Raw genomic sequence first — 17,781 nt, 5'->3', positions numbered from 1 at the left:
TTTTGCCATGCTTATAGTAGGAGGCTGAATAATAATAGATAGCAAAGCAGGTGGTTCTGAACTCTGAATTCCAAATTATTTTATCTTTTGGCAGTGGCCTGATCAGAAACATTTCTGGGGATTAAGTAAGGTATCCTAATAAGTCAGTCAACATACAGAATAGCTAGATTGAAAATGTTTTCAGTTATTGTTTTGGGAAAACCCTTTGTATTGATATTCTATTGTCTTTTAGCTGTGGGAACAAAAACCCTCATTTTATGACCATTAAATTATCTGCCATGAACATCTAGGGCTGAGAATTTTTTTTTTTTCATGATCAGAAATTCCACTGAATTTCAATTTCTCTCTATAAAGTTTAGCTGCAAACATTGTAGTGAGAGGCAAATACAACCAGTAAGGCATTAAAGTGATCCTGGCTAGTCATACAGCTTCTGGAGCAAGAGGGAAAACCAAGACTGTAATCAAAGGGAGAGTGTGACCCTCTGTTCTGGGTGACTGGACTTTGGAGAACCTCTGGGGACCATTGCCATGTGTTATGCAGTTGATTTGCTGTTGCTTTGTGGTAATAAATGGGCCCTGAGGAGAGTGCTCTCACAGGATTGCAGCTTGGAGCCTTGTGCTCTCTCCCTCACTGTGGTAAGTGCCCACCAGAGTAGTAAGGCTGGTTTCCTGGATCAGTAAAGAGCTTTTCCTGCACATGGAGAACTTCTCACCACTGTGGCTAATCAGAAAGTATGGAAAACCAATTAGGCTGAAGGATCAGGGCCTGAGGAGGAATCAAGCTAAAGACAAAAGGCGGATGTAAGAAAAAATGTCAGTGTTCCATGTAATCCAGCAGAAAAGGGAGGCTTTGGCCTCAGAGGTCAATCTAAGATGCACAAATACATCCCTTCAAAATTGAATTAATGTATCTGCTCTCTTTGTTCAGCTATATTGCTCTTTTCATGATCTCAAAATACTGTTCATATTTGCAGTGGCTTTGTTCCATAGTATGCTGAAAATAGAAAGAGCTTATAACAGGGAAAGCTTCTGAAATCAGGGCTATCAAGGCATTTTTGAATTTACCACTGGGTAATGGTATAATCTAGCCTTTCATGCTGTTTCAGCTCTTCTTGGGAATCAGACAGGTCTGATTTAGTGAGTGTGTCAGGTTCTTGTGAAAGGAATGAAATAAACAGGTGAAATTAATTGATGCTGTTGTTACATCCATAACAGAATACAATTTCTGCATATCATATAATCTCTAAGTGGTAACAAAGACGGTTTTAACATTGAATCAAAGCTTTCTTTTCTAAGCACAACTCTTAAGGGCATTTGTATTACAATGTAATTTACTCTAAGAATGTAAAATGGAATGATAATTCCTTTATATGATGAATATTTCAAATTTGCTTTTGTTCAACCTGCATTATTCTTCATTATATTTTTACTTATAGCACTATCTCTACAATATTAATTTCATTTAGCTCAGTGGATACAAGTTATTTATGATTTTAAATAAAATCTCTTAGTAAGTCAGTCTGTCAGCAGACCAGCCTTTTGGAAAAATAAAAGGTACCATGGAAAAAGAATCTGCACTTATATTTATTACATTGTTTACAGTTTATAGCCAGTGATATTTGTGTGGATCTGCATATGTGTGAGAGAGATACTACTGTGCAGTGACATTTTGTTGAAAGCATTTTAAAAAATACAGAAAGGAAGAAATCATTTGGAATTATTAAGAATTAGGATGAATTCATCTGGAAGCACATTTTGGTCTGACATTTGATTTTGGCAATTAGAACTCTTTGTTTCTTCTTCATCTACATTGTGGAAGAAAGCAAAAGGAGAAAACTGGCAAAAAATGGAAAGTGATTTAAAGATAAAAGTGGAAAAAGGGCAGAGAAGTTGCTATTTGTTTTATGTCATGGTGAAATTTCTGTAAATAAGCACTAATACAAAGAAACTTAAATCAGAAATTAAAGATTATCCAGTCTGGGTGCCAGTCACATGGGAAAAACCTGAACAAAAGCTACCGAGTTTACACTACATTTAAAATTCCTGTCCCCTGAAACCCAAGTGGAGGGTGTGCTCTCAGCTGCAGTAATGTGAGCCCTTCCATTGAGGACTGGGAGCATCCAGGCTACAGCTTTTATAGGACATGCTGGCGATGTATCTGTGTTAGGTGTGTTCCTATGCCCTGGATACCCACCTTAGCTGTACCAGTGAATGGAACTGTAAATGTGGTGATTCTCACAACCAGAGGTTTGACCACCCTAGTTTTAAGTTTCTCTTTATGCAATAATCACAGCGCCCATTCTGTCATTTGGGAGGGATTTAATGACCCAGTGTGGAACCACTTAAATTGTATGTTATGTGGTAAATGGTTCTTTGTTCTTTACTGATCCAGACAGAAGAAACTAACCTGATGAACCATGGATACCGGCATTGCCCTTCACTTGAGCTTGTTGTGCAAAGACAAGCAGGTCAAAGCTGGGCCTTTTACGGTGCCAGCTTCAAGTCTAGTGGATTTCCATTCTGAAATATGTTGTGAGGGACTTTCTGTTTAATCATCAGCAAATTAATTTAATGTCTGAAGATTCCTGTGAATGGAGATTTTGTTCATCGTATCTGATTGATGGTCAGTGTCTCTCTCATCCGGTTTCCACTGACATAAAGTTCTGACACAGGACTGAGGATTTCTCTGAGACCATAATTGGATTTTAAATGGTAATATCTGTCTACTGTCTTCAGGCAAGGAGTTTGAATGACTACTTCTTTTCACTAGTGTCCAATTAACAGTGTAAAGAACAATCTACCTGGGAAAGTTTTTACATGCTTTGTTCTTTCATTCACACATCAAAATAAAATGCTGCCCCCTTCAAAGGTGACAAAGAAAATGGATTCACTTATCAAATACCTCTGCAAGAATGCAGAATTGTGCATGTGCAGGTGCATTTAATTTTATGCATATTTTATTTCTGAAACTCACAAAAGAACAGAGTTCAACTTCTGCAAATACATTCCCAAAGCAAATACATGAAAACAGCTTTCTTATTAGAAAATCCACATGCTTTTATTAATCTCAAAATATTGATATAAAAGTATCTGAAAAATGTAGGCATAACTTTATTTGTAGCAAAGGTCTATTTTAAACATTGATTACTGCATTTCAGCTGCCAGTTTCTAAGATAATAACAATGGGATGTTTACAATGTAAACTTAAACAACCCTGTTTGGAATTTAACTGATGGTTTTAAGGTAAACACTGCACAAAAATAGATACATGGAATAAAATGTCAATCGATTATTCCTAGTAACATTATAGATGGTATTTGAGAGATCTTAACCTACACCACCTCTCCCCATAAGAGACCTTTAAGGTATAGATCTTCTAACTCCGTGGTTTTGCCTTAAGTTTAACTTAATGAAGAATTTCAGGCAGAATTTACCCTCCTCATTGCTGTTGGATACAATTCTTTGGACACTAAATCAAAAGTGTCTCAGACTTTATCAGAGCCAAAAATAACTTTTTCCAAAATTCTCCAAACTAACATAACTTCCTAAATTGCAAGGTTTTCTAATTTTCTAATATACCTTCTGATCAACTGCTCTATACATCTATGCACAAACAGATAGATAAACATGTGTACGTGATTTACACCATTAGGGAGTCACAGGAATTTAACCTCTTAGTTAAAACAAGCCAAAAAGAAAATAAAACCACAACTAAATTCATCCTGTGTACAGGAACACCAACCTAAACCTTCTGACTCAATACAGAAAGTAAATTTTAAAAAAGTTTTAAAATAATCATGGAGTTTTCAAGACAATTTATCATTTATGGGGTTTAACTTGAGATTTTTTGACTATTTAGTGGTGACCTTGTTATTTTAAGTTATGGAAACAGAATTCTGGAGAAAATGGTTTAAAGTCTGGAATATTCTTTTTGAAGATTACTGTTACTTCCAGCTTACATCAAATATTTCTTAGAAGTTAATTTTAAAATATACATTAAATTAGTAGTAAATGCATGCATTTATGTTAGCTGTGAAATATAATATTTTCCACCACTGTCATATTAAAATAAATTTCTTCTGGAGAATATGAAGGCTACATCCTGATTAACACTACATACCAGTTGCAGTAATAGCAGCTTCCCCATCATTGAGGCTGGGCAACCTGTCATCCTCCTGCCTGCGCAGATCCATTGCACAAAACGTTAGCATGAGACTTGGGTTGCATCTCGTTCTATTCAAGTTCATAAACAGCTGAGCTATTCTAAGCAAAGCAATTTTATTTATATCTCAATTCTTCTTAGGAGGACCTGTTTAGGGAGATCTTTACCAAAATGCAAAGTAAAATATGGCAAATATTGAATGCAAATCACGATTGCAATTTTCTCAACATTTTTCATTCCCTACAGACTCAGATAATGAGTAAACTTAAAGATAAAACATACTAGGCTTATTCTTTTTTACAGGACTTTGCTTCTGTTATTCTACTTATTCTTTCTCTAAAGCATCTAGCTTGTCAAAAGGTGTGAATGTAGAAAATCAATAACAGTCTTTCATATACGTCCTCCCATAGGGAACTCTAGAGATACAGATATATAACGTTTTCTCCCTTTCCTACACTGCAAAAAAAATTTATTCTGTTGACTCCATGTGTAGACCTTGTTCTGAATGGAGTAAAGAAAAATTACATGCAGTGCACTCAACTCTGTATACTTAATTGGAAAATGAACATGGATTGCCTTTGCTCTAAACAGAGTATGGAAAATTCTGAAAGTAAAGCTTTTAATACCAAATGCTATAATTTTTATTTTCAGATTAATTCCACAGCTTATTCATACATATACACATTTCTGTTTTGAACTGCCAAACCCATCTTTTCTGGTCTGTGCCAAACAAACCCCTCTATCTTAGAAGTCCAAATAGTTCACATTTGTAAATTATGTGTATCAAAGATATAAGGCTTAAAAATAATTTTGTTCTTAGCTGCTTAGTGGTCTTCTTTTATGGAATTTGAGAAAAATTAGATTAGCTGATCTAACCAGTAAAACTGATATATCTGTATATGATATTATACCAGTCTTTAGAAAAATTGCTTTTATATAGAAGAGAAAATAACAGTCAAAGTATCTGGCAAACACAGGTTGCAAAATCTTTATTGGTTATGGCATTTTAGTGTGCATATACATATGTATAACCACATGTATATACTTGATATATTTATATATCTATACATATATATAATCAAACTTTGTTCATTGTAGGTTTTTAGTTGCAGTAACTCAGGAAAGCTTCTTTACTTTGGAAAACAGCTTTGAAAAAGTCTCATATTTTAGCATGGCACCTCTATAAACCTTATAATCCAGGCTACATAATGAAATACAAATCAGACCTGTCTCATATTTTATGGAAATAGGACAGCATGCCTTTTTCTACCCACCTGGTCTGGTTACTCAGATGAAGCTCTGCTATACAGCTGCACTCAAGGGGGAGCAAGTTGTTAATAGACAGAATGTTTTTCCTTCTATGCCACGTGTTCGTGGTTCTCCTGGCACCTTTTCTGTGATTCCTCTAAGCAATTAAACTGAATAAACTGGCACCTCATGAGATCACCATTATTCTTATGCTCAAAGAAAGGCACTTTCCTTCTGAATTTTTCTGTCCACAGGGACAACCTGAGTTATCTCCCATTGGTTTTTATTCTTATCCAGGTATTTGTTTGGGTGTGTCAACATGTGACCATTTTGGAGGCCATTTCTATGTCCAGTCTAGTGACAAAGGGTAATACTGCTCTGACAGAAGTTCTCTGACAGGGTTGTATAGAGTACTGAGCAATGTTTCAGGGTTAACTGGTACTCCCTAGTTCTCCTGCCAAATGTGCAGAACTCAATGGGAGCCTAGTCCATGGTTCATAATCTGAACTTCTGTGGTCTTGAAATAAATTTGAGCATTATTAGAGAAAATGTTCATTTAAAAAAAAAAAAAAAAAAAAAAAAAAAAAAAAAAAAAAAAAAAAAAAAAAAAAAAAAAAAAAAAAAAAAAAAAAAAGAGGGTTTCTTCCTCCTTTATGAAGCAGTAGATAGACTTCCTATTTTTTAATACATGCTTGTACTGTTAAATGTGGAGTGTGATGGTAGTTCTGGCTTATTCCATATGATTCTTGCAGAGAATAATGCTACATAGAAGAAGAATGTATAGTAAAGTCTGCTGAACATAAACAATGAATCTCAGAAACCTCAGAACATCTATAGGGATCAGAGTTACTGAGATACCACCATGTTAACTACCAGAGATATTGTGGAAATACAGTGAAAAAACAAGTATTTTTCATATTGTAAGAAATATCTCATATTCATACCAATGATGAAATGAGATAAAGATAACCTTCCAGTTCCAACATACTCATTTTATAAACAAATAAGACTTAGCAACTGAGAAAATATTTAGATTTTTAAAAATTAGGTAGCTGACAGATATGAAATTTTGATTTTGAAAACCTGATTTTGCTTTTTTTGCATTTCAAAATCAACCCTCATAACAGTTGCCACATGTAAATTCAAGTTAATACTATGTGCCCCTAAGACAAGACTGTTGCAAAATCTCTGTCCTATCCCCGTAGATAAATATCAGCAGAATTGGATAGGTAATTATTACAAGACAAAGGACACTGTTGATGATCTAAAGTATTTATTTCAGATGACTGTGGAATATTTTTTTCGTTTTAATGTGTGTGTGTATGAAGTGGTGCTGGAAAACTACTGTTTAAGGGTCAGGATTTTTGAAACTAAAAGAAAAAAAAAAAAGCAAAGCCAAAAAAAAAAACCTTCAAAAAAGCCCTTTAAACCCCAAAAAAGTTAAACCTTCAGAGGTTTAACTCCCTTTCCTGAAATTAATAAACATCCTAAATAAGAATGTGCATTTTTCAGTGAGGGGTATGAAGAGGAGAGTGTTGACCTAACTAGAGAAAATAAAGGAGGGAAAAAAAGGAAATTAAAAAACAAATGGAGAAGTATTTCTTTCTCCACGGGCTGTTAGACAAGCAGGGAGTGATGGAGTGGGTACTCAAGAAAAGCATCCAATTGGCAAAATAGAAGCTAATCAGGCAAGAAGGAGAAGATTATGGATGATTAGGGACCTAGGCAAAAGCTGTTTATGTTGCTGGAGAATGGGACTAGAGAGCATATGTGACCATATTTAGCCCTCCTGTAAGACAGAAAGCAGCGAGACTGTAGGTGCACTGGATAGGAGGACATGTTACAATGGTGGGAACATGGAACAGCTGGGGGAGGGAAGGGAGCTGGAAGGAGTGAAGGTGTGGGATGTTCCAGACCTATGTAGAGCAGTGAGTTGCTTTGAGTAGCATTCTGCAAAAAGCAGCCACTCTGGCCAAGCTGTCTGTCTTGCCTGAAGCAGAGCCATGCAGAGGCAGAGTGGTGACAGGTTCTCTCTCTCTCAGAGGCAGGAAATATGGAGGAGGTTGTAAATCTGGGAGAGAGATTCCTCCCTGGCCCACCTACTCTGCTAGCAGTGGGTGTAGCAAACCAGACTCCATGTCTCACACCATTTTTTTCTGCCTTGCTACATCTACAACTCCTTTTCTTTCTCAGTATAGTGGCAGCAAGGTCTGTCCCTGAGGCAGCAGAATTCAACATTCCCTTGATCTGGGTCTTCCAGAATCAAAGGGTGAGGGGAAAACCAGAATTGATGCAAGATACAGGATGGGAAAAGGTTGTAAAGGGAACTATAAGACTCAAGGCAGATTCATTGTCAAATGTCCAATAGCCCTGATTCAGGGCTGAGAAGAAGGAATCACCTTGGGGGAACGTTTTCACTCTCCTAAGGATAAATATTCCCCCTCTTAAATCCTTCAGATGTAAGTTTGACTGCACTGTTTGCTTTTAGGGTTTGGAAGGAAATTGATAAACACATTTTATTAGTCCTTTCATGATTCCACATCACCTCCAGGAGTTACATGTATGGTTTCTAGTTTCTGTGTGGTGTGACCTATTATAGACTGCTTGTCATAAAGGCACAGAAATTATTAACAGTCGTAAGATACTGACATCTGTTTCTTAAACATTCTTTAATCAGATGAGTCAAGTCTATTAATTTAATAAACTTTTTACTGTCTCACACCTTTTAAAAAACATCCCCTTGTATCTGTGTTGTTAGTCTCATTTTCTGTTGAAATTCAGCTTTTGGCCTTTAGTAGTCTTCCTCCTTTCTCAAAAAAATTGACCCTGACTTAAAGATTTCAGTGGAACTTTATATAGTTTGTAAGCCTTGCTTATTACTGTTTCAGATCAAGTAGAAAGTAAAGGCAAGAGCACATCTGTTGTGAGTGGGCACAAGTGAAAATGTTGATTCATCACTTAGCCGTCAGCAAAAAAAATAAGGCACGAAGGAAAGTCAAAATTTTCCTGTAGTTCACAATTCTGTTGCAAAATCAAATGTTTATGGGGGTTTTGTTGTTTCATTTTGTTGTTTTGTTTTGTTTTGTTTTGTTTTTCTGAAATTATCTGCTGCTTTTCTGCCCATTTAATAGAACTTCTGTTCTTGACATGTTGCTTATTTTTCCCAGCAACTCAAGTTGTCATTTCTTTTGATATTTTCATGGTATATCAGCAATATTACATTGAATCACAGTTCTTACCAGTCATCTCACCTCTGATTTGTGTTCAATAACCTGCTTTTCCAAGTCATAAAGTTATTTCATGTTCTTTTTCTTTGCTTCTAATTCAACACTCATTGTGTATAATTGCAGGGTAGAGTGATGATTACTCTCCAAAGAATTACAATCAAACTTGGCTTGTTAGTGTATAAAGCTCAGGCTGTTAATCACAATCATTTAAAGAGCAGCTAACCCTCACTAAAACACAGATGGCATGTTGTTAGTATTTCAAGCTACCCAGCTCAGACATTGTCCCAGAGAGGACTTTTTTATGCTTTTCAGTTCTGCTTCTCTTCTGTAACGCTGAACAGTATCTGCTGGGTTTGATACCCTCTCAGGCACTTGGAAGGAACACATGAATACTGTACAGCTGTAGCAGCTCATGCAAATAAAAATGCATAAATTTCTTTCGACTCAAAATGAAGAATTTAACTGTATAACACAGAATGAATACAAAAAGAAACTCTATGAAAAAAAAAAAAACAAAACCAAAACAAAAAATCCCACCAATATAAACAGGAAGTTGTCTTGGTTAAAACTAGTCAGTAATTTAAAATATGTGCATATTTGACTTAAGAAAACCCTGGTAAGCTGGATCAGTAATGGTAACTGAGAAGGTCCTGGGTTCCCTTTGGAGTCCTAAGGTCTGGTGATTTTCAACAAGCCTTCTAATAAATAAGTAAATATTTTTTCTAGTGCTACTGACCTAAAAAACTCGAATACTGTATTTCTAAGAGTAGAATAAATCATAACATCAGTGCAAATGCCTCAAGCAAGGATTTTTAATAGGAATTATTAAATGCTTGATGCAATAGGACAATCCACTTCATAAAATCCTGTATTTCTTCAAAAACATGTGTTTTGCAGAGGTTTAAAATTACATCCAGAAAAGTTTAATTCTTACACTGCTGAAAAGGATGCTCTGAAAGGCCAGGGTATGTTGTTGTGAGCAAAAGACAGAAGGCAATCTAAGGTTTTTGCTAGTGCAGACTCAGTAAATGCTTGTCTGTTGCCCTGTCTCCTTTTAAAAACTTCCCTATCCCTAAAATAAAGATTAAAAATACCTTATGCAGAAAATACCTTTGGGAATTGAGTTTCTGTTTTGAAACAAAACTATTGTTTTAGAAAAACCCTGGAGAATAATAAAAACCCAAACAAAAACAGTTCTCAAAGGGAGAATATTATTTAACTGGAGCTAACTGTGCATGACTTTTCATGAGGATGCACCAAGCTGAAAGCTCAGAGGTCTGGGTATGTGTGTTCAAGTGCTGCCAGAATACATGAGCATTTTCATGCTTGTACCTCCCAGGTGCTGTGAAAGGTCTAGGCTTCACTGAGGAACACAATACTACTTGAAGTAAGACTGTTGGTTTTTTTCTACATAGATGTCATTCCATGGTGAAATACAGGCTCATAAAATCAGAATTTGGGGAGGGAGGGTAGGGGAGATAAAATATGATTCCTGTATTCTTTTGGAAACCTAGTTTGATAAGAGATAACTAGTCTCTTCCCATGCCCAATTTCCTTCTACCACCCACATCCTTTGTGTATCCTTCCCTAGAGACTACTGCTTAGAGTGGGCAGAGGAGATCTAGCATCTAGACTTAAATGTATCTTTTTTGTCATTGACCATGCACATGTTCCAGCAGGCAGCATCTCTGCTGCAAGGATGTGAGAAATTTTAATTCTCATTATTAGCTCTTTTAGCACTTAAAATGTCAGAGACATAATATAGTGAAACCTAAGGTAAATTGGATTTCCAAAACAGTCTTTCTATTTTATTAACCATTCTTCAAAATGCTAATTAAATTTATATTAATAATTTCTATTTATGAAATTCATATGAAATCGATGAAATTTGTTACCAAGTTTTAAGTAAAGTGTTTTATAAATACATATCTAAGTAACTTCTTTGCAAAGATTGCAAGGTCAGATGCCGCCTTCCACTTGCCTCTAGTTTTGAATAAATGTGTATTGTTCATAGTGAACTTTGTGTGGACAAGCAATGAAAGAAATACTTGCCAGCTCTTCAATTGTGTATTTGTTCAGGTTTGTTACATAGACAAAAAAACCTGTTCTCTTTTTGTTCTGGAGTGTTATGTGTGCGGCACAAAAAATCACATTTACTGAGGAGTTGTGTTTCCTGGTCCTATTCATATAATTCTTCACTGGCAGTCAAATAGGCTAAAAAGTTGTCATAGGTACCTTATTGATGAAATCCATATTCCAGCCATATTAAATATGTGGTTATATATATTATCTCAATACAGTGGCACAATATAAAAAAATGCATATAAACATGCTTCTGTTGTTTCCCAGGGCTGATATGCTTTCCAATCTTTCCTTATATCATTGAACCTCAGGAGTACGACTTCATTCCATCACAAATAATATGTAGTATCCACACCGTTGTCTAAACAGAATATACTACATTCATATATAACTGCTTTTCTACTTTCAGATAGTCATATCATTTCTCTGTTGTGATCAGTGTTCAACTTGATTTCTTTAATTAGAAATGAAGTATGATACGAACATAATGACTTTAATTCATCCTCCTCATAGCACTCAGGACAAATGTATAGCTTGTTTTACCTCAGCAATCACAGAATTGAAGCTTTGAGACAAATTCTGACCTTTTTGTAGTATGGTTTTCTGCGTCAAACACCTTGAAATTAAGTTTATTTTTACAGCAGCAAGTTTAATGTCAAGTGCTTGAATGAAAATTGAATTAATTTGTTGCTTTCAATAATTGACCTCCTTTAATTTTCAAACTTTACATGTTTGTTTAATCTTAATGCCTTTTGATTTATTCATGAAATGTTGCTCTTCTGTGTTTTGTAATAATCTCTGACTATTCAAGCATTTTCAATGTGATATTCTCCATCCCAGGTTTTTAATTAGGTTTCTTATGTATGTATTTTTTAAATAAAAACTGTGGAGGTTTTTCCTTTTTATATTCATTAACTTAATATTAAAAACCGTACCTGGTTAGGAAAATCTCATCAATTTAAGGTTCCAGAATAGGTCACCAAGTGTTATTCCAATAAAAATGAAATTTGTATGCAATGCTTCATTTGCCAGAAGTGCTTGTTTATCTTCTCTGGCATTTATTATAGTGATCAAGCAACTGAAATAATCTGCATATTATGCAAACCAGTCCTTTCTCAAGAAAGTTTTCAGCCTTATTATATTAACAAAAAATTATTCCAAAGACTTGAAAGGTAGCATGAGAAAAGAATTGGATCTGGTCACAAAAAATTCTTGTTACTGTCATCACAGGCAACTAACCTATTTTGGGAAATTAAAGGCTCTGATATAATGGGTTACATCATCAAAATGTTTTATTGTGAGTGGGGTTTCTCTATTTGCCTCATGGCTAATTGAATTATTGCCCATTCTACCAGTGCAACACAGGGATGATTAATAGAATTGGAGCATTAGAAAATGGAGACCTGACAGTGACGTGAGTTCTTAACCAAAGACAATTTCAGCAGGAAAGGTTAGGTCAGCTGGGAAAAGAAAGCTAACAGTACCTGTATCTTTAAAGTCAAGAACGTGAGGATATTGAAGGAGGAAAAGGTATGTTATAAAAAATTGCTGAAAATCACTGTCTATAAACATGCAAAAGGATCTTTTTAGTTTTTATTTAGGGACATCTGTAGGAAAGGCTTTTCCTTCCAGATAAAAATTATTAGCTTTAGCTTTAAAAAACAAAACTCAAAACTTAGCACAAGGAAGCAAACTGCTCCCAAATTACATGTTTTGATGTAGATGTTTATGTGGTGGAAAGAATTTTGGCCAAGCTTTCTGGAATTAGTCTCCTTTTTTACAGTACTTGTTGCAGAATCCTTTCTACATGAGCATTGTGAGTCACAGTGGCAAGTCTTATATAATAGAAGGAAACTGCAAAGGAACAGGCATTTAATAAGTAAAAATATAATTTTTAACAAAATGCACAGTTCACATGGCTTTAATTACAACATGGGAAAGAACAAGATTCTAGAAGTTGAACTTCAATGAATACTTAAAATCTAATTGTTATTCTCTTAGTTTACCGACTGGATAACTTACAATAGATCTTACAATAATAGTTCAACTTCATAATCTTAAAGGTGGGCTCCAATCTAAACAGTTTTATGATTCTATGAAGAGGGACAAATCCCCTTCAGAGAGCAATTCAGAGAATTAAAATTGAGCTTTCGATGCAAGCTGCCCTCAGGATTGGGTTTGCAGCTTGGGAGATGTGTGGAAAGAAAGAATAGACATATTTCTTTCTGCCTGTTGTGATATTACAGCAGAGACTGAATGGAAATGATACCCTCCTAGTTCTCTGCACTCCTCAAGCTAACAGGAGGTATTTAACAAGAGACTGGATGTGGCACTTAGTTGACAGGGTGTTGGGTCATGGGTTGGACTTAATGATCTCAGAGGTCTTTTCCAACTTGGTTGATTCTGTGATTCTGTCTCTTTGTCCGAATAGACACTGCTTGCATGGATTTTACCAGAGTAACCCATCACTCAGAGGTGCATGGTTGGCATATAAATGGCTGTCTGTTCCACAAAACCATCTTTTTTAAAGACCTTTTACATGATTGAAAGCACAAATTGCACTTTGAAAATAACAAACTATAAAGTTATGATCTGTTCTGACATCCACCATTTCTTTGACTGTTCTAACCTCCTTGTGTCTTATCTGAAATGAGATCATAACTTCTCCAAGGAAAGAGAGTGCTTAAAATAGCACTTGTACAGCAATTAGCACTTTGGATTGATGAACTTTAATGGAGTTTTCTAATCTTGCTGTAACATAGCAAATAATCACTGAAGTATGGAAAACAGATCCAGAAGGCATTTGAAGACTATATAATCTGTTCCTTGCTCTGAAACAAGGTTAAAATATACCCCTCAAGAATTATATTGCCATATGTCCAACTTAAAGAGCTCCAGTGATGGAGGTCCCACAAACTCATAAGATGTATGTGCAGGGGCTTCAGCGTACATTCACATTATCTTTACTATATACATTTTACCACTCTACTACCTGCATTACTTGATGTAGTTTAACTTAGCATTGTTTTTACTTCCATCAGGGCCATGGAGAGTACATTATTTTCTTTTACAGCAGAACTCTTTTATGTATTTGGAGTCTAGCCATCTTCCCACTTGGTGGTCTTCATTTGACTGTGAACTAAGTGAAGATAAAAAACAAAAACCCCATGATGCTTAAATAATAATAATAATAATAAATAAAGAAAAAAAAAACTGTTTAGGAGAGTTAAAGAAGTTAAGGTTGAGCAATATAAAGTTACCAGATGAAATGCTGAGACTTTCCTTCTGACTCCACAGAACCACAAACTGTGGATAATTGTTTCACTTGCACAGTTACAGTAGAAGGTGCCTGACAGGGCTTTGTGGGCTACAGAGGATATCACAGGCATGGTCTCAAGGGCTTTAGAACTAATGTGAATGTTTCCACTTCATTACTTTCAATGGTCCACAGTCTTATCTGTCTGCATTAATGAATGACTACCCCTCTGGAAGACATGCTAGTGGTTATATTCTAATGATGACATAATTAGCAGAAATAGAGAGGATTGCCTGTAGCCATGACCCATAGGCTCCTTGGTTTGGTTGTGCGCATATCCAGAATTACTGATGCATGGAAAGATAAACTGTATGGTGTTACAGAAAGTGTAAGAGTGATAAAATTACTATCTGTATGTTTTTTTGGAATGCACTCTTGTCATGCAGTTTTGGAAGTCATACAAATTTTTGTGTGCTCATTTTTCCAAAACATTCTGCTTTTAAGATGATATCTGAAACATAAGTTGGAGAGCAGTGCATCAAGCTGAACCATAGCTCTAGCATTAGAAATATAAATTTTATAATTTTAATATTAGGAAAATAATGAATTACAGTATAATATAAAGAAGAGTGGTGAGGTTTTCTGGGAATCAAGTTGTGAATAGAAAGACCCCAAGCCTGAATTGTAAAAATGGAGGAGAAAGCAAAGTGTTGGTTTGAGTAGGACTTAACTAATATGCATTAGAATAATTATGTGATGAACAGAACAAATCAGATAACAGGAATAATACATAAAATATATTCTGCTCTGGCTGTTAAGAATTTGACCAGCAAGAAAGCAAACATAAGGCTCTTATACAGCTCACACCATGTCTTGTATCTTTTTGTTTGTGTGGCTGTGCCAACTTGCTTGCAGTCATTACTGTTTACAGAAAAATAAAACCCAAAGGTAATTTTCTATGTTACATAGCACTAATAGTTCTGTTGCGTCTCTAAACCCTGATATCATGAGTTAAAATGCATTCTACAGAATAATTAGCACCACTAGTTGTATGATTATGATTAAATGTGATTTAAATGTCTGTTTAAAAGTAAGCAACAGAAGGTTCCTACCAGAAGTAGCCTTCTAATAAAAGCAGTACAGAACAGAATGTTATACTAACTTGCCAGTTCTTTTCAGATCCATGTCCAAACTAGATGTCCTGATGTATCCTATATGTTACAAATAATATATTTGCTTTGGCTTTCAAGTTTTTATTTTTGCATTTATAGATCCAGTACCATTAGTTGAATAATGTCAGTAGAATAAATGTGATGATTCCACCTCTGTATTTATCTTTAGAAGTTATCAATGTCAAAAGTATCGCTTTGCTTTTTGCTGTGATCTCAGTGTTGATGTAGGACACAGAACTGTGCAAATTTTTATTGCAGTTTGTGAATTTCTGTGGAAGTTTTCCCTCTGCAGCTTCAAGTTTGCTGTCTGTAGCTGACTATTTGCTTTTTCAATTGGATACTGTAGTCACATCATGTTGTGGTTGATGCTGACTATCCCCCAACTCCCTGAGCAATTCCTGAGTAGAGCGCCTGAACAGATCCTCAGAGTGGTGTACATTCATACACATATTTATGAAGGTTTTTGTTGGACAATGATCATAAAAAGAAAATTGTTTTTAGACAGTTTAGAAAAAGCTAAATGATATTAAAACATCTTTATGAAAGAACAGCCGGATTTTTGTTATTATGTTGTGGCTATTTTGTATTTTCTATTACCATACCCCTTAGGAAATTGTACATTTTAATTTAAAAAACTTAAAATTCTTTCACCTTCCTTTTATCCTCCACTACCCAGTCCCAGTTCTTGGACTTAAGTAATTTTAGCTAGGTCCTGCAGCTTGTACTTCTAAATATTGTTACGCTTCATGGTCCCACTGAAATAATGGCGATTACTGGTGCAGTGGATTTTCATTCATCTGAACTGAAATTAGCAGAACTGATCTCCTAGTTCTTATAAGGAAAAAAAAATAACCTATGGAGGCACCAGATTTAGTCGTAGCCTTTAGAAGTTCCTATCACCCCGTTCTACTTGCAGATAGAATTTGGTATTTGCAAAATCCATTTGTGACACTTAACCAGAGACTGAGATGATGTTTAAAGCAGGGGAGGGGGCATGACCTTCACTCAGAGTAAGTGACTAAGGCGTTATGTAACTATTCTGGCATTAAGTGGTCCCCACTCAGGAGAGACTATGAATTGGATCTCTTGGAAGAGGGCCATAACTCACAACTTGTGGCATCAAACAACTGGTGGCGTCAGCAATATCACATCAGCTGGTTTCAGTCCCTGTAATCACTGCATGAGGTAGGTACCCATTTCTCCAGAGCAGGCACTGCTGGTAGATCTAGATTATTTGTTTGAAATGGCATAAAAGCTTTTGTAGCTTTGTCCCCAGTCACTTTTTATAAAAGCATTCTAATAGGTCTAGTACAGATTTGCAGGCACCATTCTGCCTACCACAAACATGTGTGTGTGTCCATTATTTCAAGAGGTTTTCATACTCTAAAAAACAAATTACTCCTATTTCCCCTATATTCTAATATAAACAATGATGCTGCAAGAGGGCAGCCTCTTAATTTTCTCAATTTCCTTCCTTTTGAAGTGTGAAATTAACAAAGGAGGTTTAGGCAGATAAGTGAAGATTAACAATAATTCTTTTACTATGTAACTTGATTCCCCAAATCTTTAACTAGCCTCAGTGCACTCTTCTCTCCTCTGTGAAAGTGTTATAAAATTTCAAGATTTTCTGTTTGACATTCAAAGACAGTTCATACATAGCTTTTTCAAACTATCAAGGTTCATTTTGACCCTTATTAGCATACACAGGACAATACCTGAAAGATTTAATTACTCTAGATCATTCTATTCTTGTCTCCCATTGCTGATAAATACAAATGTCATCATAATTTAGTAATATTTTCTTAAAGACTCTTTTTTGCCTTTGTACGTCAACTTAAAATATAATATGATTATGTGAAAATACTGTGGGTTTTTTTGAATTTTTTTCCCCTTAATATGTTGCCAGTCCTACATATTATGGAGAGAACAAAACAAACAAACAAATAAACAAAACAAAACAAAAAAATTAAACATAACCCCACCACAAAACCATTTAAATTGCAAATTATAAAGTTTCAAACTCTGGGAGACATGCAAGGGTTTCTAAAACATTTAAAGACCCTTTCATTTTGAAATAATTTCCTTTTAGCAAACACCTCAGAAAACTGTCTTCATAGCTTTCAAACCCTGTTGGAATAAGCAGGATTTAACAATGTAAACAGTTAATTTGACTTAAGAAAAACAGAATGGTTCTTGTAGAGATGATTTGTGGCAAATATTTATCAGGATCTATGTATTCTGAGTTGGAAGGGAACCATAAGGATCATCGAGTCCAACTTTTGAGTGAATGACTTGTATGAGATCAAGCCTATGACCCTGGGTGTTATTACCACAATGCTGTAACTAATGAAGCTAATCTCAGGGTGTGTAAAACATGTTAATATTACTCATCTTTGGGTATCAGAGATGGTAGTATCTACATAAAGGTTTAAACAAGACCACTTTTAAGAAAACCTGCCCAGCTTCAGTCTTAAGAAAAAATTCAAAAAATATATTTACAAATCATATATGACTATAGAAAACAACTGGAATAAATTGTTGACTACAGACATCAGGGAGAAGTTCTGAGAACATAACTATTTTATAGGGAATAAATATCAGTGCTTCAGTGATATTGTTGGAAGTAATTGTGTC

At 35.3% G+C, this 17,781-nt stretch overlaps 1 protein-coding gene across 1 annotated transcript in view; it reads left to right on the top strand.

Annotated features, from left to right (window-relative positions):
• Positions 1 to 16,136: 16,136 nt before the first annotated feature.
• RALYL (RALY RNA binding protein like) overlaps positions 16,137 to 17,781 on the top strand; it is a 209,441-nt gene continuing 207,796 nt past the window's right edge. Inside the window, exon 1 of the mRNA XM_027889099.1 lies at positions 16,137 to 16,157. Within this exon, the coding sequence (XP_027744900.1) occupies positions 16,142 to 16,157 (16 nt within the window). The 5' untranslated portion in view covers positions 16,137 to 16,141. The remainder of the gene's footprint in view (positions 16,158 to 17,781) is intronic.

This window comes from Empidonax traillii, unplaced genomic scaffold (genome assembly GCF_003031625.1).
Source record: "Empidonax traillii isolate 1590-97213 ecotype Southwest subspecies unplaced genomic scaffold, ASM303162v1 scaffold253:size710434, whole genome shotgun sequence".
In the NCBI taxonomy this organism is placed as follows: domain Eukaryota; kingdom Metazoa; phylum Chordata; class Aves; order Passeriformes; family Tyrannidae; genus Empidonax; species Empidonax traillii.
Note: the sequence above shows the minus strand (reverse complement) of the source record. Positions and strands in the feature narration are given on the sequence as shown.